Source organism: Phyllostomus hastatus, unplaced genomic scaffold (assembly GCF_019186645.2).
Source record: "Phyllostomus hastatus isolate PE091 unplaced genomic scaffold, TTU_PhHast_1.1 phas_contig_524, whole genome shotgun sequence".
NCBI classification, from domain to species: domain Eukaryota; kingdom Metazoa; phylum Chordata; class Mammalia; order Chiroptera; family Phyllostomidae; genus Phyllostomus; species Phyllostomus hastatus.
In genome coordinates this window covers 16,795,610-16,817,188 of record NW_025333900.1, presented here as the reverse complement: position 1 = coordinate 16,817,188, position 21,579 = coordinate 16,795,610, and the positions used below count along the sequence as shown (strand labels likewise).

The following is a 21,579-nucleotide window of genomic DNA, read 5'->3' as shown; positions in this document are numbered from 1 at the left end:
CCATCTAGGGTAATTAAGGCTGGTGTTGGAGCTATCTCCCAAGGGCTAAAAGGACTTAAAGTAGTTTTCTGCAGGTGGAGGAGCAAAAACAATACTGGAATTGCAAAAGTGTAGGAGTTTGCCAGGTGAGCTGGGGTGGGGGAAGCAGTTAATGCCCAAGAGAACAACTTTTGCACAAATTTTCATTTTGGCTTGGAAGTAGAAATGGGGTAAAAGGAGGTGCCTGCTTTCTTAAAGCTTGCTGTGTAAGAACCAACCAACCAGTGAAAGACGTTACTCATCTATTAATTGCTCTATTTGTGTACATCAGTCTTTTCCTGGTTGCCAGAACAGAGCAGTTTTTAATTTTTGGAGCTTGTAAAATGGCTGGTATTGATGAGGCATCCTGGAATGCTTTATATTATTTAGTAATCTTGTCTGTACATTTTTCCATATAGATTGTTGGCTGCTTTCAAGAAGGCAGAGTTTGCTTTTGCATCCTGAAATTCGGTAGGGGAGTGTGGAGAAGAAAAGCACGGTTCAGAGCAATAAGAAAGAACCTCTCCCCCATACTCTTACACCACAGGTGGTTTTGACGGGCACGGTCAACTCCTTCATGCACATCATGAACTTAGAGGCAGCGCATTTAACATCAGCGTCCCGGGATCCTGCTGCCCGGAGATCAGAAAGCCCGGCTGTCCCTCTCCCGGCACGTGGGGGTTCCTGCTGGAAAGGAGCCTGGAGTGTCAAAGGGCTGATGGGCTTCACGGCCTAGGGAAATCAGCTTTTGGCTTCCTCTTTCTGGTCTATCTCAACCCGTCCCACCACCACTCCCACCCTTCGGTTACTACTTGGGGAGCGAAATAAGGGGGCGGAGTTATGTTTACAGTGACCTGGGTCCTTTCTAGGAGTTTCCAAAAGGGCTATTTTTAGTTGTAGCTGCCCCCTTCTACCTTACCCGGGGGAGGAGCTGCGGTAGCACAGCGGAGCGGATGCTGCGCACCTGGAAGCCTGGGGAATTCCGCACATTGTTGGGGATGGGGCGGGGCGGGGCGGGGGTGGGGTAGGTCAGTCACTATTCCTAGCGGACTCCTAGGGCAGAGCCGCCAGGTGGGTGGATCAGAGGCCTCAGAGACCTCGCCGAGAAGCCGCGGAGCGATTCCCACCCCCCACCCCCATCCTGAAGAAAGTGCACAGCGCCAGGCGGCAGCCCTCACCGGCAGGTCGCTGGCGCAGGGTGGTCTCTGCAGGGGAGGAAGCGCCCGGCACGGCGCCCTGCGTCACAGCGGGGCTGGGACCGCGGGGCTGACGGGCTGCGGCGGCGGCGGCGGCGGCGACCCCCGGGCCCGACGCTGGGCGGCGCTGGCTGCCGCTGGCCAGGCGGCGTGCGGGGCGGTGCTGGGGGCGGCACCGTCGCCCGGGGGAGGTGGAGAGGGGAGGGCTGCGGGGCCCGGGCGTTAGCTGCGTCCCGGCTCGGAGCCCGCGAAGAGGACCTGGAGGAAGGCGCCGCGGCGGCCGCGGGCGCAGTGCTCCCGGCACGGCAAGCCATGAGCAGCGGCTCCGCGGGCGACCCTGCTGTCGCTGACCGCCACTGAGCCCGGCTGGGAGACACCTCGCGGCTCCCCAGTACCCTCCGCAGTCGGCACCCTCGCGCGCAGAGGTAAGGGCGGGGACCGCGGAGGGATGGAGAGGGGCGGCCAGCGGACGACCGCGGGCTCCGTCCGCTGGGTGCACTGGGGCCAGGATTTGCTCGGCTTCGCTCCTCCCTGCCTTCCCCGGCTCTCGGGGAGGCAGAACGTGGTCGCCTGCCCAGCGTGTGGTCCCTGAGCCCAACACGGCTGGGGCTCAGAGACCCGCCAACCCCTGCTCCACCCATCCCAAGCTTCCGAACGCAAGTCCCCAGCCTGGCGCCAAGCGCAGCCCGTCCGCGGCAGGTTCTGCGGACTTGGGGGATGGGAGTGGGTGGACGAGGAGAAAACGGGGTCGACCCGGGTGGTCGTGGTTCTTTATTACCTTAAAAATCCCCTAGACTTTAGGGCCTGCCCCTTCTGGACTGCGGACCCCTTGCCACCCCCGAGCCCCTGAAGTTAACACTTTGGGGACAGAGGAATTTGAAGGTCTCTGAAGGGACTGAGCGTGGTGCCGCTCCCTTGCAGGACCGGAGGGGAGAGAGGGTAGAGCCGGATCGCGCGGGCCCCACGAGCCAGGTGTCTAGGCCAGGGCTGCTGCCTTGAACCCAAACTCAGGTTCGGTAGTCTTTTCCTCTCCAGCTGGTTCCCAGAAACAAGGTGGTTTAGTGATGGAGTGAGCAACTCAGGAACCTTAGGATGTGCTCTGTAGACACCCATTCCTTTCTTTTCTCCCTTGGCCAATTCTTCCCTCCCCCACCGCACGCCGGCCGGTGTACATCAGATTCTAGTTTCTTCAGAACATAACACACCTAGCCCACATCCTAGGATGGATATTTCAGTGTTAGCGCCAAACTTCTCTTGGTTTCAAATTCTTTTAAAGCATTTTAAACTCACAACAAACCAGTTAGGAAACGTTTTCAAGTCCCCATCTTCCTTAAAGTAAAACATAAGAATCAGTCAATCTCTGTGGGAGTGTTGGCTTTGGGCAGAGGGAGGTTTGAATGACCCTATTGAACGCAGCCTTTTGGGAGAGGAATAGGTAAAGAAAATGGCAGCCCTATTTCAGTCTCACACTTCTCACAAGAGCTCGGTAATGTAGGAAATGTAGCCTTAAGCACAGGGCACGTTTGGGACTGGTATGCAGTAGTTTCCTAAGGCATACATGAGACTTCTTCGGAGACAAGTCATTGACAATGCCATCTACATGAGAGAGGAGGAAAAGTGCTGGTAACCCTTTTGGTGGTCACAACACTGAAAAATCACCAGGGCCAATCAGCTATAGAGGTGTATTCATTCTCTATGTATTTTAAATGATTTGTGTAACCCAAAATGAAAGTTGAACCTCACAAAATTTCCTCAGATTTATAAACTTTGTGTTGGATGTTTAGACATAGATAACAGGTTAAAACTATAATCTGTGATGTTTGCATTTCTTGTGACTTGTTTAATAGGGGAGAGCAAGGGTGTAATCCTGATTTACTTTACTTTGGAATCAATTAGGTTGACTAGATTAGGTTGTTTGTTTGCTTTTGAGGGGAAGAGGGAGAGGAGCTGCAAGGATGGATATTTTTCATGGTTCCTATATGAGATAGTGACCATGGATAGTGACCACTAACTCAACAGTCATATCACATAGCATTAGTATTGTTAAATACTAATAGCATTATCAAAGCCTTTATGAATGGCACTAATTTCTTATTTCTCAGATTGACTAAGCACTTAGTGAAAAGTATTTTTAGAAGGGAATGCTTTTAGTGAAAAAATGTATAATTTTCCACTTATGAAGCTTATCAGTTTATCTTTTAAAAAGAATACGAAGTTAGCAATGTATTAACTTCTAAGTAATCCAGTTTTTATCAAACTGTTGTTACAGTTTGAGATTTTTAATCTCTGTAGTATTTTTAAGTTATAGTCACCAATAACATTATAATAAAGCCCAAGTTTTTTTAAAAATGGGGTAGAAACTTGTGTTTTGCCAAGCATTGTGCTCACGATTTAATGTGGTGTTATAAGACAGTCTGGCTGCTGCAGGACCAGACACACGTCATCTCACAGTCTCCCAAAAGACCCGCAAGGTAGGTGGTGCCGTCCACGTTTTACAGAAGGAAGAGGCTCAGAGTTTGTGACTTGCCCAAGACCATTCAGCTAAACTAATGCCCAAGTGAGGCCAAGCCTTTTTAGTTTCAATGATATACTTTTCCATTATGCAAAGCTCCCTCTTTTTTCCCCCTACATACATTTATTATTAACTTACCATTATAACTCTATGAAAAACCGAGGTCAAGGAAGTAAAGTCACCTGTCCAGGGTTTTTCATGTAATTAGAATACAGCAGATTTTAAATTTGAAATCAGAGTCGCCTGTTTCCCAAACCCGGTTCTTGCACCTCACCTCTATTAAATGACTGATTAAGAGCTTAACCTAATGGACATTTCACTTCTGCTCATCAGCTGTTCTCATCCACGTGACGACGATGGCCTCATGAGCTACATACATCACACTTCCAAAGTCTGGCTGTATCTCCAGCCCTGGATCGCTTATGAAGGCATATTGCTGCCAACAGGGGTGAAATTACTATAGAGGCATCCTTGAATCTACTTAATTTATCTTAAAATACAAATCATTCTAGATTGGCATGGGGCAAAGAGCATAGCCTCAAGGTAGGAAAAGCAGGTATCAAATTCTGGCTCTGCTGCACAGTAGGAGTGCCAACTAACTTAACTCACATGATTCCATTTCTCTGAGCCCCCGTTTCCTCCTGCGTGATGGGGTTCATAAAGCCTACCTGGCGGGATCATTGTTCACATTAAATGTAGCAGTATGTCTAAAGGGCAGCTCCTGTCACCTAGCAGGTGCTAATAAATGAGACAGATGAATACCCCTGCACCCTTGCTAGTGCTATTGAAATTTCTGCTGTTTTCACTTTGTGTATATTTTACATGCGTCTAGTGATTAGTCAGTGTTGTCAGTGATTCACTTTTCATATGGGTTACACACTGTCTAATCTGGTTTTTAGCATCTTTAACTTTTGAATCACTTCCTTTTTTTTGTAGTCCTGATTTACACACATTTAGTTACCTTATGTAGCTTTTCCTTTGTTCCACTCTGCATGTTTTTTAGAACTTTATTAGCCATGTTTCTTTCAATTGGTTGGAAACCGATTTCTCAGCCTTGCTTATCATGAAAGCCACCATGACAAACCCCGGATCTCCCCACCACATGCCTCACCCTTAACTGAGCCTCTGCCCGCTAAAATCTGCATCTCCCTCAAGGCCCAGCCTAAACACTACATCCTGCCTGAGCTCATGTCCCTTGCTTTTTAAATCCTTTTTTCACTTATAATTCAGACAGCATGTACGCCTAATACTTTAAAAAATTTTACTTTTGCTTTTTCAGTTATTTGCCCAAGTAATATCCTATGAAAAACTGTAAACTCTTTGAGGACAAAAATGTTTTTCTGTTTCTTGACAACCTTTGCTTTGTAGCAACCATAGATTGGTTCTATTTCCTGGATGAAAGATGAGTCAGATATTCTGAGAGAGATTCTTACAATAATTAGGAAAGACACCAAATTATTTGTCTCTGTTACATAATTATTAGTAGCACCTTCCTCTTTATTTTGAGACTTACTCATCCCAACTTTCTCCACCAGTTTAACTGGTATTACATTTACTGGGAGGGCATAGTTCTTCAACAAAGCCTTGGCCGTTAGCTACCATGTAAGACAGCACATTTTTACTAATAATGAAACCTCCTAAGGAGGTATGATAACTTCCTTCAGCGCAGGTATATTGAACACATCAACAGTGTGTGAGTAGTATGGCGCTTTAGATGGGGTAACAGTCCAGGTAGATTTCTTCAACTAGGAATCACATTTACCTGAGGGAAAGGAACACTAACCTTTGAGAAAAGGTCGAGATAATAAATGAGGAGGGTTCCTTTGTTGCTTGGATATAAGACTAATCATGGCCCAGCATGTTGGTTACCATGAGAAATGATCTTCAGGAGAGAATTAGCCCAGAGAAAAGACCCAGAGAGTCTCACCACAAATATGAGAAGTGGAGAAAATAAAAAGAAACAGATAAAAGCAGTGAAGCACTGCAGTACTGTATGACTGAGACCTGCTAGAGTTTGCTCCTTTCTGGACTATAGAAATAGGGAAGAGACTGTGGGGTCAAGGTGGGCACCAGAAACTAGTGTGGCCCTGAACATCTAGTAAGTTAATATACTCCCCTTTGATTCCAGCACTGGCACAGAGGGCAAGAGGTTAATTTCAGAGCTTTGTTTAAAGTACATAGTTTGGCAAAAACATACTGCAAATTTTCTAAGTATTAAAAGGTAGAGGATAACTGAACTCTTTCCTGCTATCGGGCATGAAACAAAGAAATAACCCTGGCTGGCTACATAGAAGTATAACAAATTCTGGGAGTGAATTTAGGATCATTTTCTGGTGCTACATGGGGGCCCTTTTAAAATATGGTCCTGTAGTCTATAATGTATTTAACTGTGAATGGCAGTTGGTAGAGAATAATAATGGTTCAGAAACTGAATAGAGTTCAGAAAAGAAAAGGGAAAATTGGCAAAATTTTAAAAAATCAATTTTAAGCAAAATGCTTTAAAGCTTAGGGAAGTAACTAAAAGGGTTTCAGATGACTGAAGTATTTTGAGGCAAAGGAATCCATGAGAACTATGTTCTTTAAAGAAGCCCTGTAACGAACGACTGAGAAGAGGCACAGCTATTCCCATGCTGGAGAAGGTGCAAAGGTAGAGCAAGAAGGAAGTTTGTTTGGCTAAACCCAAAAACTGCCTTATGGCTGCAACTGGAGAGAATATAATGAAGCTCATAGAAAAATATTTCTCCACCTTTCTTTCATTATTACTCTCCCTCCCCAAGCCTATTTTAGATGTATTATATCATAGATATCCTGTATATCTGTTTATGTAATGTGGCCTTTTGGCAAGCTACAAACCATTAGTTAAGACTTTTTTTACCCTGTTCCTAGAATCAATTTTCAACGGAGGCAAGATGGGCCCGCTATTGAGAATACATGGTGTAGCACGATTCTGTATTATGTTAGAAACTCACAAAAGAATCATATGGAACCAAAAGAAATGAAGAACAGTGTGTGTATATGCATGTATGCATGTATGTATGTATGAATACATATGATGCATCAATTAACAAATTCTCTGGAATTAGATTATATTTTATGCCTTATAAAAAAAACATACTTTAAGAGTTCCAGCCAAGATGGAGGTGTAGGTAGAAACCCTTCACTTCCTCATACAACCAAAAGGAGAATAACAACCAATCTAAAGTCAATAAACAACCAAAATCGCCAGAAAATCAAACTGCATGGAACTCCAACAACCAAGGACTCAAAGAAAAAAATCAACCAGAACAACTAGACTGGTAAGCCGGACCAATTGGGCTGACTCAGAAGAACCTTGGCAGGTGGCTGAGGGGCAGGGCTGACTGCCAAGCTCAGCAGAGCTGTTGGGGAGGGACTGACTTAAGGGGACACTGAGACTCAGAGCTGACTGTGGGCTACCCTGGGGTTGCTTCTGTGAGAGATACTTCCAGTCTGACTCGAGTCTGTTGGAAAGTTCGCTGGAGAGGAGCAGACAAGCTGCACTGTTCCCTGTCTGGCCCCTCCCCTATAGGCAACATAGCAAAGGGGGTCGCCCTGCCCTGGTGAATACCTAAGGCCCCGCCCCCTTATAACCTATCAGCTGTGCCAAGACAAGGAACTATGGCCCAAATGAAAGAACAGAGCAAAACTTCAGAAAGAGAGCTAAGTGATGAGAAGATAGCCAACCTATCTGATGGAGAATTTAAAGCCCTGGTAATCAAAATGCTCACGGAACTCATTCAACTTGGTTACAAAATGAAAGAACAACTGAAAAATACCCAAAATCAAATAAAGCTAAATATTCAGGGAACCAACAGTGACAAGAAGGAAACCAGGACTCAAAGCAACAATTTGGAACAAAAGGAAGAAATAAACATCCAACTGGATCAGAACGAAGAAACAAGAATCCAAAAAAATGAAGAGAGGCTGAGGATTCTCTGGGACAACCTGGAACATTCCAATATCTGAATTATAGGGGTGCCAGAAGGAGAAGAACAGCAGCAAGAAATTGACAACTTATTTGAACAAATAATGAAGGAAAACTTCCCCAATCTGGCAAAGGAAATAGACTTGCAGGAAGCCCAGAGAGTCCCAAAGAAGTTGGACCCAAAAAGGAACACACCAAGGCACATCATCATTAAGTTACATCATTAAAGACTAAGAGAAAATCCTAAAAGCACCAAGAGATGAGGAGAGAGTTACCTACAAAGGAGTGCCCATAAAACTGTCAGCTGATTTCTCAAAAGAAACCTTACAGGCAAGAAGAGGCTGGACAGAACTATTTGAATTCATGAAAAAGGAACTACGTCCAGCAAAGATATTTAGAATGGAAGGGCAGATAAAGTGCTTCCCAGATAAGGTCAAGTTAAAGGAGTTCATCATCACCAAGCTCTTATTATGTGAAACGTTAAAGGGACTTATGTAAGAAAAAGAAGATCAAAAATATGAACACTAAAATGACAATAAACTCACAACTATCAACAAATGAACCTAAAAGAAAAAAAAAACAATGAAAACAAAAACTAAGCAAACAACCAGAACAGGAGCAGAATCAGAGAAATGGACATCACACGGAGGGAGTTCAGTGGGGAGGGGGAAAGGAGGAATGGGGGGGAAGGTACAGGGAAGAAGAAGCATAATTAGTAGGCATTAAATAGATGGGGAGAGATAAAAAATGGTATTGGAAACAGAAAACTCAACTTATATGTACAACCCATGGACATGAACTAAGGAGTGGGGAATGCTGGAGGGTTGTGGGGCAGGAGGGATAAAGGGGGGTAAGTTGGGAAGACTATAATAGTATAATCAATAAAAATGCTTTAAAAAGCATATTTTATTGGCTCTGAAACTGAAATACTTATGTAAAATATATAAGACTTCTCATCCCCATTGAACCTTGGCAAAATTATTAAATTCATAGGGTTATCTTCCCAAGCCTCCCTACCTGCATGCTTTTTTTTTCCAGGATGGGAAGCCTTCCCCAGACTTTAAATGCCCAGAATCCTTTATTTATTTCTACTATGCTGGGAATACTCTGACATTAGCCATTCATGTGACTGGTCAAATATATAAGTATAAGTGAGTTTGTCCTTATTAAAGCATTTATATTTTATGCCACATATTTATAAATACAGAACACTGTTTTCTATCAAAGGGATTTTGGCTCATAACAAGTAAATATTTGGGAAGGGTGAGGCTTCTGAAGTCATTCTTAGCTTTTTCATTTTCCATTCCATGCTTCAGTTCCCTGGGGAGCAGAAGCCTGGGTTTCTGATGGCTAATCTTGGGCGCCGCAAGGGTGAGAGGAACTTGGTTGCTTTATACTGTGTCAGCTTCCTTCAGCATTTGGAGCCTGCTGGTTCATGCTTCCTCCCTTCCCCCCAAAACAACTCATCTTCTTATCCTTCAGGTTTTATCTTAACCAAATTTATCTTTTCCCTTCTTTTTATCTTAACCAAATTGATGTTTTTGTTTGTTTTTCAGCATCTTTTCTCTTCATTTGAGGGCACAGGCCATATAGGCCATATCTACCTTATTCACTTCTGTCTCCGTAGCATCTACACAGTGGCTGGGACATAGCTACTCAAGAAATAGCCCTGGATTAAATATTAAAGATATATTTTACAGTAACATTTGTAGCCTACCATCTTGGATTGTATCCATTTCCCTTCTATTATTTTAAATTCAGGTAATGAAATTTAATAGTGTGATTAGAGGTTATTCCTCTTAGTAGAGTCATGAAATATGTACACAAAAACATTTTTATATGTGATTGGAAATTAGTAACTAAAAAAGTATTTAGCTAATAACACCTTGTTTTTTAAAAATAAATATGAGGTTAGCTTCATCAGGAGAACACTGTCTGGCTAATTTGTATTCTCTCCCTTGACATTAGCAAGATCATTATCTTTAATGTTCCCATCAGCAAAGTTAGGAAATACTGGCCCGCACACACAGATTTCTGGTGAATGCACAATGATGTGGATCCCTATAGCTAGAAAGTAGTTAAAATCGAGGAGCTAGCAACTGGAGGTATGTCTGGCATTTGGATCTGAGTGTTCAGCATTTTATTTAAGGATCTGGCGGCATAATAGAAGACATGGGTCTGATATTTTCTGTAAGTGGCTCCATGGTGGATAGAGCAGCATGCTGTTGTAAAAAAAGATAAAGAAAGGAAGTAGTCAAAACTAAACAATGAAGTTCATTTAAGGAAAACACAAAGTTGAACCTTGAAGAAAAACGAATAAACCAACCATACAAATATACTAGATTTTTGTTTGTTTTTGTTATGTTCATTTCTGTATTACTAATATATAGGACAATACCTAATATGTAGCAAAGGATCAGTGAATATTTGTTTAATGAGTAAATGAATGAAATGCAAGATAGAGAGAAAGGCTAACTATATGACATGAGGGCAAAAGTAATATTATTCCCAAGGAGATGGTGATAAATAACTAGTAGACTGAATTGTCTGTCAGAAAAAACCTCTTGGAACAAATCATTTATGGGCATACGTTGAATTTTATTTTAGTCTTACATAAAAGAGGAAAAGTTTCTGATAGGTCAGTTCAAAAATTCATTCTTACTAGGGACATTTTATAACAATAGTGGATAGATAGCATTGTTAGACTAGATAAAAAATGTGGGTTTGAGGTCACTAGACTCTAACAGCTGACAGTTAACTGGGTGGCTCTTTAGCTGGTTTCCATGGGCAAGTCTTATCCCCATTCAACATTAAACAGGAGGCTGGATGGATGTACAGGAAGGATGAAAAAAATAGGCATAAATATTGGAAAGGAAGAAGTAAAAATATCTCTTTTTATGAACTTTTGATTAGAAATTAACATTCCACATCCTAAGGACTGTGAAGAAGATGGACAGAAAGAAATAATTGATTCATTTGAAGTGTGGTGTTGGAAGAGGGCTCTCCACTGTACCAGCAGAGAGACAAACAAGTGGGTCCCAGAGCAAATTAAGCCTGAAACTTCACCGTAGGCCAGAATGGCAAAACTGAAGCTCTTCTACTTCGGGCACATTTTGAGAAAGCAGAATTCTCTAGAAAAATCAATAATGCTGGTAACAATAGAAAGCAGCAGGTAAAGAGGAAGACCAAATATGAGGTGGATCAACTCCATAGAAGAAGCCACAGGCGTGAGTCTACAGGAGGTGAGCAGGGGTGCTGAGGACAGGACGCTGTGGACAGCACTCATTAATTGAGTCACCAGGTCTTGGAGCCAACTCAGTGACACATAATGAACATCCTAAGGAATCTACAAAGCAATGACTAACAATAAGTGTCACACTCACTTTGATTGATGTGTGACTACTTAAAATTTATGAATAAAATCTTACATGAACGTGAAGATAATTTTACCTATCCTGAGCGGGTACCTAATAATCTAAGCATATTAATAACATTTCACCTGTTAACATTTTTTATAACTTGACAGTTTTCCCTATAAATATGATTGCAATAAACAGAACAGCCTACTGTTGACCTAATTAACAAATTAGGAGCTAATCAATTAAAACTAATGCTTTCTAGCATCCCTTTTACAGTGAGCACCACATCCAGGACTATAGTAGAGGGAGCAGACCTGTGGTGCTACCTAGAGGCTGTCCAGTGCTTATTAGACATTCTGTTGAATATAAAATACTGCTCCTTTTTTATTGCTCCAAATTGGGAACGTGCTCTTGAAGCAACATTTTACAATGTTGTTGGATAACAATATAGATGCTCGGTGATAAGAAAAGGTCATATTGGTGGCTGGCTTAGTAACAACTAATCAGATGGTACATAAGAAATCTCGGAATTTTACTTTCTCAAGAGGCCATGAATCTCTTATTACTCCGTTTTTTGGCTTTTGGTTATTTATAATTTTGAAATATCAAAAATCAGCACAAAAACAAGGAAGCTAATTGCTCTTTCTGAAAGAACACATTTGGATTGGGTGAGGAAAGAAATGACTTTTGTCATCTGGGTAGGATATAAAGTAAGTGAATAATATGACAGCCTCATATTCAGAAAAGGTCATCTCAAGAATAATTTTTTTTCTGAGATACCAGTTATCCTATTAAGCTACTTTAAAAATTAATTTATCTTAACATGTGTTACTCATATTAATCACATAAACTAAACAATGGTGGATGACAATAGTGTAAAACTTTAGTTTTTGAGGTAAAATTAATTTTCTAAAGTATAAGACAATGATTATAGTCTTATTATTCAAGTGCTATGAAGAATAAGTTACATTTATATAGAGAGATATGATATATAGGTTTAAAATATTGTATGATAGTATTTTGCCAAAGATTAGTCATAATTACATAATGTAACTATTAGTCCCAGGCCTTAAAATTAAGTATCTTGAATTATAATTTACATTGCCATTTAAAAATAATATTTCAGTTTATATTAAAAACTTACCAGAGAGCTATGACAGTGATGGTTTCACATTACTTCAGCAGTGCCTGAAATTTACAACAACCATTGAAGAAACAGGCCAGTTATAACTAGTTATAATTCACTGTTGTTGCACATATCTGCCAAGACTTAAATTTTTAGTGTAAATAATGATCTGACTTATGAGACAAATACAAGGAATTTAGTAACTTCCAATTAAATAGGCATCCTATTAGAAAACACATTAGTCATTCATGAACTAAAGTACATTTTAAGAGCTTTGTTGAGATATAATTCATATACTCTAACATTAACATGTTTAAACTATACAATTAAATGCTTTTTAGTATAATTACAGAATTATGTAATCATTACTATAATCTAATTTTGAAACATTTCATTGCCCTAAAAAGAAGCCTGTGCCCATTAGCTATACTCCCCCCATACCTCCAGTTTGCCCAAACTCTAGACAGCCACTAGCATATTCTGAATTTATAGATTTGTCTATCCTGGACATTCATAGAAATGGCATCACACAAAATGTGATCTTTTGTAACTCATTTCTTTCACTTAGCACATATTCAAGGTTCATACCATGTATCGATATGCTGTTCCTTTTCATTGCCAGATAATATTCCATTGTACAGCTATACAATTTTTCTTTACCCATTCATCATTTGGTGGACACTTAAGTTGTTTTCACTTTGGGGCTATGAAGAATAGTGCCCCCAGTAACATTCAGATACAAGATTTTGTGTGGATATATATTTTCATTTCTTTTGAATAAATATGTATAGAAGTAGAATTTCTGGATCATATGGTATCTCTGTGTTTACCATTTTGATGTAAATGAGGTGTAATTTTTTCCTCATCTTCCCAACTAGAATAAAGTCAAGGCCAAGTCATTTAACAAAATAGTTTTTAATTTATCCAAGTATTCATCATCATTAGGAATACCAATTGAACATTATATTTTATGTAACTCAACCATAGTTTGTAAGTCACTATTAAAGCACTACTAAATTACTTTGGATTTAAAGTTCTGGTTAAGAAATATAGATAGGCTGCTTCCATATCTTGCAGGTTGTAAATTATGCTACAGTGAACATAGGGGGGCTTATGTGCTTTTGAGTTAGTGCTTTGCGTTCCTTCAGATATATTCCCAGAAGTGGGATCGCTGAGTCAAAAGGCAGATCCATTTTTAATTTTTTGACGTATCTTCCTACTCTTTTCCACAATGGGTGCACCATTCTTCATTCCCACCAATAGTGCAAAAGGGATTACTTTTTCCACATCCTCACCATCACTTGTTTGTTGATTTATTGATGATAGCCACTCTGACAGGTGTGAGATGATACCTCATTTGGTTTTAATTTGCATTTCTCTGACGATTAGTGATGTTGACCATCTTTTCATATATCTATTGGCCATCTGTATGTTCTTTTTGGAGAAGTGTCAATTCAGATCCTTTGTCCATTTGTTAATAGGGTTGTTTGTTTTTTTGGTGTTGAGTTTTGTAAGTTCTTATTACATTTTTGAAGTTAACACCTTATCAGATGCATTGATGAATATGTTCTCCCATTCTGTGGGTTGTGTCCATCAGATGAGTGGATAAAACAACCATAGGACATTTACACGATGGAATACTACTTGGCCATAAAAAAGAAAATTTTATCCTTTGTGACAGTATGGATGGACTTGGAGAACATTATGCTAAGTGAAATAAGCCAGTTAGAGAAAGACAAATACCATATGATTCCATTCATATGTGGACTTTAATGACAAACTGAACTAAAAAGGAAAGTGGGGACCAACTCATAGAAGGAGAGCAGGATGACAGGTAGTGTGGGTGGGGAAGTTAGGGGGTGGAGGGATTGAGCAAGAAGGAAAAGGGACTCCTGGGCGTGGACAACAATGTGGTGATTGCTGGGGGGAGGAGGTATGAGGGGACTAAATGGCAATGGGAAAAATACAATAAAGATTAAATTTTTAAAAACGTAGAAAGGGTTTATGGCAGTGTCCAGACAGCTATTTGCATGTTTTTCGGTTCCTCATCCTTAGTAACCTGAATACCTCCCATTCACTCTGAACTTCCCTTTTGTGTATTTTTTTTCCTTTTTTTGTTGTGGGGCACTGGGGCAGGAAATATTTTTCATATTCCCTTATTCTAGATATACATGTTTATTAGCTTCTACCTGGGACATGTGAACTCCATTCACTTAAGACTTTATTTAGTCTTGTTAATTTCCCTCTGGAGAGAAGCAAAGGTAGTGTTAAAAGTCAAACACTTTTCATTGGTTAACATCTTTTCATTGCTCTGTTGCCTGGGATAATGATGGAGGAACTCTCTTGATAAATTGTATATTTCTATCTGTTTTAGTCTATTTAGAATTATTCTTTAATTGACTGTCAGACCAAGGCCTGGCAGAAATTTCCCCAAACTCTTTCTTTTTACATCCTTATGAAATCACCTAGACAGATTTTGCCTTACTTTTTCATTTTAGTGTGAATCTGTTTGTTTAAGGAGGTGTCCTAGCACACAAGGGACGAACTCCTGCGACCACTTCTCCATCATTCTTAGAGTTTTTATAAACATAAGGGAAGTTGTAGGTCTAGTAGGTGCCCCAAGAACTCACTGACCACAAAAGCACAACCTTATAAGTAACCGCTCACAGATACCCGCAAGTAGAAAAACCTCTGAACCAATTCCTTCATACAGTTTTAACTGTTATGAAAATACATACACAAACTTACTGCAAGCAAAACAAAATAACGAGGCTTTTGTGAACATTGTCAAGGGATAATTTTCAAAAATTTGATGAATGTGTCAAAAATTTATTCAACTCCTTAGTGAAGGAGCTGTCAGGATGGCAAAGTGGGGTCAAAGAACACTCAGGAATTATTTGAAAAAAAGACTGTTAGAATAACATTGCTAGGTTAGATACAAAACTAGGCAGTGTCCTTCAGGACAGTAAGAAACATACTGTTTTGGGTTTTCTTACTGGACAAAAATCTACAAGTCTGGTGTTTAACCAGTGGTAACTAGCAAGTCAAAGGGAGTTATATTTCCCTAACTCATCCTTGGAGGCGCCAGTAAAAGAGTTCTTCAATATTACAATGAAAGGATAGTCTGCCTTGCCTTTGCCTCTTTTCCAAGTTTTAGATACTTTTTTTTGTTAACAATGCATACTTGCTCATCCTAAACTTTCCTTTTAAGGGCTCTCGTTGTTTCTTAGGAACGTAGCAGACATTTAGCCTGTGGAATGTGTCAAATACAAAACATTAGCCATGGGAGTTCTCAAACTTAAGGCCTGGGACAGAAACTTTGGGTTCTGCACTTGACTTCCCTTTGTCGGCGTCCCTATGTCGCTCAGTTGTCAAAATTCCTCTTTAATCTCATCCCGGAAAGGCATTCTGTTTTAACTCCAACCCAAAGTTTATTCAATTTTAGGGCCCAAACTACTCTCCAAGCTCTCAAGTTAGATGGTTAATCATCTTGAGCCAGCAGAACAAGAGTCCTTTCAGATGGCCATTAGACTTTGACATGCACATGCTCAAATAACTGTAGATCAGCAACAAATCCAAGATCAGAAGAAACACACAGAGGATCTCAGCAGCATGAATGCCATGAAGTTCCTTGATTCGGAGGCTGCCAACAGCTCTGTTCCTTTTGAGATGAGTAACTCTCCATGGGGCCTCCAAGAACCACTGCAGCAGGAATTGGCCGACTGGGGCCCAGGTACTTTGGGCCTGCAACCTGTTTTTGTGTGATGCACTTGCTGAAATCAGTTCTTACATTTTTGAAAGATTTAAAATATTTTTAAAAGAATGTGCAACGTAGACCAGATGTGACCTGTAAGACCTATTTACTATTCCTACCTTATAGAACAAGTTCACTGATCCTACATTTTTTTTTATTTTCAGATTTTAAATTTATTTTTTAGAGAAAGGGGAAGGGAGAGGGAAAAGGGAGAGAAACATTGATGTTCGAGAGAGGCAGAGATTGGTTGCCTCTTGCTCACCCCCAACTGGGGACCCAGCCAGCAACCCAGATATGTGCTCTGACTGGAAATGAAACTGGCAACCTTGCAGTTTGCAGGCCCATGCTCAACCCACTGAGCCACACCAGCCAGGGCTGATCCTGCATTTATATATATATATATATACACACACACACACACACACACACACACACACACAACTTTGTTGTTAGCATGTGTCAAAAACTTTTATAAACAATTTCCTCTAAAATAAAAATTCTCTAGTCAGCTAATTCAAGTTAGTCAGTTAATTCTGGGTAGGAACATTGTATTGGAAAAGACAGAATGGTTTAAAATGTTAGATTCGACATCAAAGGAAAATAATATTTCATTAAAGGCTATTGAACACTTGGTTGACAGCTGGTCAAATGCATGGGTGGTAACTAATTTCCTAGTGTCTCAATATGATTAAAGTTCATGAGAACTGATTAGTTAAGCATTGTATCAGGAATACTATCTTCTTTCTGGGAGGAGGTTGCAGGTTATATAAACAGATTTGGGATAGTTTTCCTTTTATAAGGCACTGAGTTGTATTTTAAAAGCATACACTGGAGAGATTTCTGGTAAAGGTGGAGGCGTAGGTAAACACGGCTCGCATCCTTGTACAACCACATCCAAATTACACCTAACTATGGAACATTCATCACTCAGAACTGTCAGAAATCAAGTTGAATGGAAGCTCAAAACTACAGAATTAAAGGAACCACATCCATCCAGACTGGTAGGAGGAGGGGTGGATAAGCAGAATGAGCTGGTCACATATCCATCTGTGGTGGAAGAAACTTTTGGGAGCGATATCTTGAGAGCAAGGAGCCCCACACCAGGCCCTGAGCCCAGGAATCCAGTGCCAGGAAGATAAGTCTCCTAACTTCTGGCTGCAAAAACGAGGGACTGAGTCAGTGGAAGAAACCTCTGTAGTCCCAGTTAGTTCCTCTTAAAGAACTCACACACAGCCCTGGCTGGTTAGCTCAGTTGTTTAGAATGTTATCCCAATACACCAGGGTTGCAGGTTTGACCCCCAGTCAGGGCACATATAAGAATCAACCCATGGCCCTGGCTGGTGTAGCTCAGTGGATTGAGTGCTGACCTGCGAACCAAAGGGTCGCCTGTTCAGTCCCCAGTAGGGGGCGCACAAGAGGCAACCACACATTGATGTTTCCCTTTCTCCCTTCTCCGTCTAAAAATAAATAAATAAAATCTTAAAGAACCTACACAAGGAATTACTGAGGTTCACTCTCTCTGAGTCCCAGCACTGGGATAGAAGCTTGAAAAGAACCAGTGGCATACAGAGAGGAACAGATCTGTCTGACATCAAGGCAGTAGCTGGGGGATAGCTTCTCTCAGACAGAAAGGCAAGCAGAGGCTATTGTCCCTTTTCTGAACCATCCCCCACAGAGCTAGCAGACAGGTGGCATGTCTGAGACTGCATCTCCTGGCTAACATTGTTTGCCCCACCCTGGAGATCCTCTGAGACTCTGTTTCACCCAACTTATAGGCCCACCCAAGCTGCTAACAGTGTTTTTTCCATATAAATGGCTGGTCTTGGCTCATGCTTCACAGCTTCCTAAGTCTTCTCAAATAAGCAATAGCCAGCCTCAGCAACCGCCCCCCCCCCCCAGCCCTAATGGTGGCTGGAGATTCCCAGCCACCTCTTGCTAGGTGGCCTCAGGCCTGGCACTAGCAGCAGCCAGTTTTGGATCACAGTTTGGCTTTGCTGGGAATCTCCAAGTCCAGCACAAGTAACAGCTATCTCCAGATTGCTTTACAGCACGTGCAGCATGGCCCCAGGCAAAATGCAGGTGGGGGCTGACCTTGGCCTGCACCACCTGGGAAACCCCAGAGCTTGCACACCCGATGGATAGCTACAGACCACACTGGAGCATCACCACCCTGCGCCTATACATCAGATCCTCCAAGGAGGACAGAGGTTGGTGGTCAGTGGCCACAGCCAGTCCTTGCAGCTGACTGGCCTTCGTAAATCCCTCCCATTAACCTGCCAACAGCAATCAAGGCTCAACTACAAGAGGAGAATGTACACGAAGGCACTTCTTGAGTACCCACTTGGGTGATAGGGGAGGCTGTACCACTGGACCCTACAGGACACTTCCTATATTAGGCTATGCTACCAAGACATGGAGTCATGGCAGCTCTACTGAATACATAGAAACAAACACAGGGAGGCTGTCAAAACAAGGAGAAAAAGAAGCATGGTCCAAATGAAAGAACATGTTAGAACTCGAGAAAAATAACTAAACAGTGTGGAGGTAAGCAACCTATCAGATCCAGAGTTCAAAACATTGATTGTAACGATGCTTGAGGAACTTAGTAAGGACCTCAAAAGCACAAAGAAGATCCAGTCCGAAATGAAGGATACCCTAATTGAAATAAAAAACAATTTACAGGGAAACAACAGCAGAATGGATGAATCCAACCACCAAATCAATGTTAAAACATAAGGAAGCAAAAAACAACCAACCGGAACAACGAGAAGAAAAAAATCCAAAAAATGAGGATAGTGTAGTGTAAGGAGCCTCTGGGACAACTTCAAGTGTTCCAACATTTGCATCATAGAGGTGCTAGAAGGAGATGAGAAAGTGAGAAATTGGAAATCTATTTGAAAAAATAATGAAAGAAAACTTGCCTAATTTGATGAAGGAAATAGATATGCAAGTCCTAGAAGCTCAGAGAGTCCCAAACAAGATGGATGCAAAGGGGCCCACTCCAAGACACATCACAATTAAAACGCCAAAAATTAAAGATAAAGAGAGAACCTTAAAAGCAGCAAGAGAAAAGCAGTTACCTACAGGGGAGTTCCCATAAGACTGTCAGCTGATTTCTCAAAAGAAACTTTGCTGGGTAGAAGGGATTGGCAAGAAATATTCAAAGTCATGAAAAGCAGGGATCTACAAACAAGATTGCTCTACTCAACAATATCATTTAGAATCAAAGGACAAATAAATAGCTTCCCAGACAACAAAAAAACTAAAGTTCATCATCATCACAAAGCCATTATTATATGAAATGTTAGAGACTTATTTAAAAAAAGGATCAGAACTGTGAACAGTAAAATGACCAAAAATACATATCTATCAACAATTGAATCTAAAAAATGCACAAAGCAAACAAGAAGAACAGACAGAATCATGGATACAGAGAGCATTTTGATGGTTTCAAATGGGAGAGGGGGTATGGGATCATGGCTGAAGAAGTGAGGTGTTTAGGAAGCACAAATTGGTAATTCCATAATAGCAATGGGGATGTATAAAGTACAGTATAAGAAGTGGAGCAGCCAAAGAACTTACACACATAACCCATGGACATGAACAGTGGTATGGGGATTGCCTGAGGGATTCGGGAGCTACTGGGTGGAGGGATGCAAAGAGAATAATAGGGACAACAGTAATAGCATAATCAATAAAGTGTAATTTTAAAAAATGAAAGCATACACTGGAATGTGGTAGAGGAAAAGCAGACTGTAGGGATCTTTTGGTGCTTAATGTTTACAGTAATTTAAGGCTACATAAATTACTAGGAAGATGAAAAACTTGGGAGATAGATAGGGGACCATCACAAAGAGGATCAGAGCATTGAAAAATTGAATCTGTGTGGGTCAAATGAAAAGAATTGGCATGTTTTAGCTAAGATCAGGACAAGGAAAAATTCGATAATTACTTCCAGGCCTATGAAGGCATCTCCAACTGAATATGAAGAGTGATTGTACATCTCTTCTGAATAGAAAGATGTAAGGATTTAAATCCTACAGTGTAAGAATTTAAAAAGAAAAATTTTCTGACATCAAGTCTGACTTAACATCAAGTCAGAAAATTTTCCACAAATTTTCATTGAGGCTGGGATATTTTATTTATTTTTTTAAGATGGTAAATGCTGCATATTTTAAGTATATTTTATTGATTATGCTATTACAGTTTTCCCAATTTTTCCCCCTTTATCCCCCCTTCACCCTGCACCCCCCAACCCTCCAGCATCCCACCTTCCCCTTGGTTCATGTCCATGGGTTGTACATAGAAGTTTTTTTTTTGAATTCTGTTTCCTATACCATTTTTTATCTCTCCCCATCTATTTTATGCCTACCAATTATACTTCTTCTTCCTGTACCTTTTCCTCCCTATTCCTCCCTTCTTCCTCCCCACTGAAATCCCTCCATGTGATGTCCATTTCTCTGATTCTATTTTCCTGTTCTGGTTGTTTGCCTAATTTTTGTTTTCATTGTTTTTCTTTTAGGTTTCTCTGTTGATAGTTGTGAGTTTGTTGTCCTTTTACTGTTCATATTTTTTATTTTCTTTTTCTTAGATAAGTTCTTTTAACATTTCATATAATAATGGCTTGGTGATGATGAACTCCTTTAACTTGACCTTATCTGGGAAGCACTTTATCTGCCCTTCCATTCTATAATTCTTGCCGGTTGGATGTTTATTTCTTCCTTTTGTTCCAAATTGTTGCTTTGTGTCCTGGTTTCCTTCTTGTCACTGTTGGTTCCCTGAGTATTTAGCTTTATTTCATTTTGGGTATTTTTCATTTGTTCTTTTATTTTGCGACCAAGTTGAATCAGTTCTGTGAGCATTTTGATTACCAGGGCTTTAAATTCTCCATCAGATAGGTTGGCTATCTTCTCATTGCTTAGTTCTCTTTCTGAAGTTTTGCTCTGTTCTTTCATTTGGGCCATATTTCTTTGTCTCAGCACACCTGGTAAGTTATAGGGAGGCAGGGCCTTAGGTATTCACCTGGGCAGGGCAACCCTCTTTGCTGTGCTGTAGTGCCACCTGTGAGGAGGGGCCAGAGAGGGAACAGTGCAGCTCCCCTGCTTGTCTCTAGCTCACTTTCCAAGGAACTCTTGTGTGAGACTGGGAGTTTCTCCGACCACGGCAACTGCCGTAGTCCACAGTGAGATCTTAGTCCCAGTTTCTCCTTCAGCCAGCCCTGCTCACGAGCCTGGGAGATTTTAAAACTAGAATAGAGTTGGTGCTCTCTGCTGTGGGTTGAGTACAATCTTGCCTAAAGGTTTAGCCAGATAACCTCTTAAGATCAGCCATGTGTTTTTTAATTCAAGGCTATGCGGGGTATAAAGCACCACCAAATCTGCTGTCCTTTGAGATTAGGAACCAACCACTGTCTCTGGGACCTACTCTGTGACCACAGGGCTAGGGTAAATAGATATACAGGTGGCAAAGATAAGGGGAAAATATTTTCAACTATTTAAATATCTGGACAGGTAAACAATGAAAAATATGGCTCATAAGGCAAAAAAACAGAACGATGAGAAGGAGCCACTTATGTCTGAGGAACGAGGGATCCAAGAAGAGGAAACAGCAAATAAGAAGACATCCCCCTGGCGTGGTGGAGGAGAACAGCAAGAAGGCCAGTGTGGGTAGA

At 41.1% G+C, this 21,579-nt stretch overlaps 2 protein-coding genes across 2 annotated transcripts in view; one reads left to right on the top strand and one right to left on the bottom strand.

Moving 5' to 3' along the window:
• Nucleotides 1-259: 259 nt before the first annotated feature.
• LOC123823982 (translation initiation factor IF-2-like) lies at nt 260-1,855 on the bottom strand. The gene is made up of 2 exons (XM_045847031.1): nt 1,197-1,855; nt 260-702 (listed from the first exon to the last, which is right to left on the bottom strand). Exons 1-2 carry the CDS (start codon nt 1,853-1,855, stop codon nt 603-605), a joined length of 759 nt encoding a protein of 252 aa, XP_045702987.1. The 3' UTR covers nt 260-602.
• The window catches only part of LRRC8C (leucine rich repeat containing 8 VRAC subunit C), an 85,523-nt gene continuing 65,381 nt past the window's right edge, over nt 1,438-21,579 (top strand). Inside the window, exon 1 of the mRNA XM_045847101.1 lies at nt 1,438-1,639. The gene's annotated coding sequence lies outside the window, so the exon portion shown is untranslated. The remainder of the gene's footprint in view (nt 1,640-21,579) is intronic.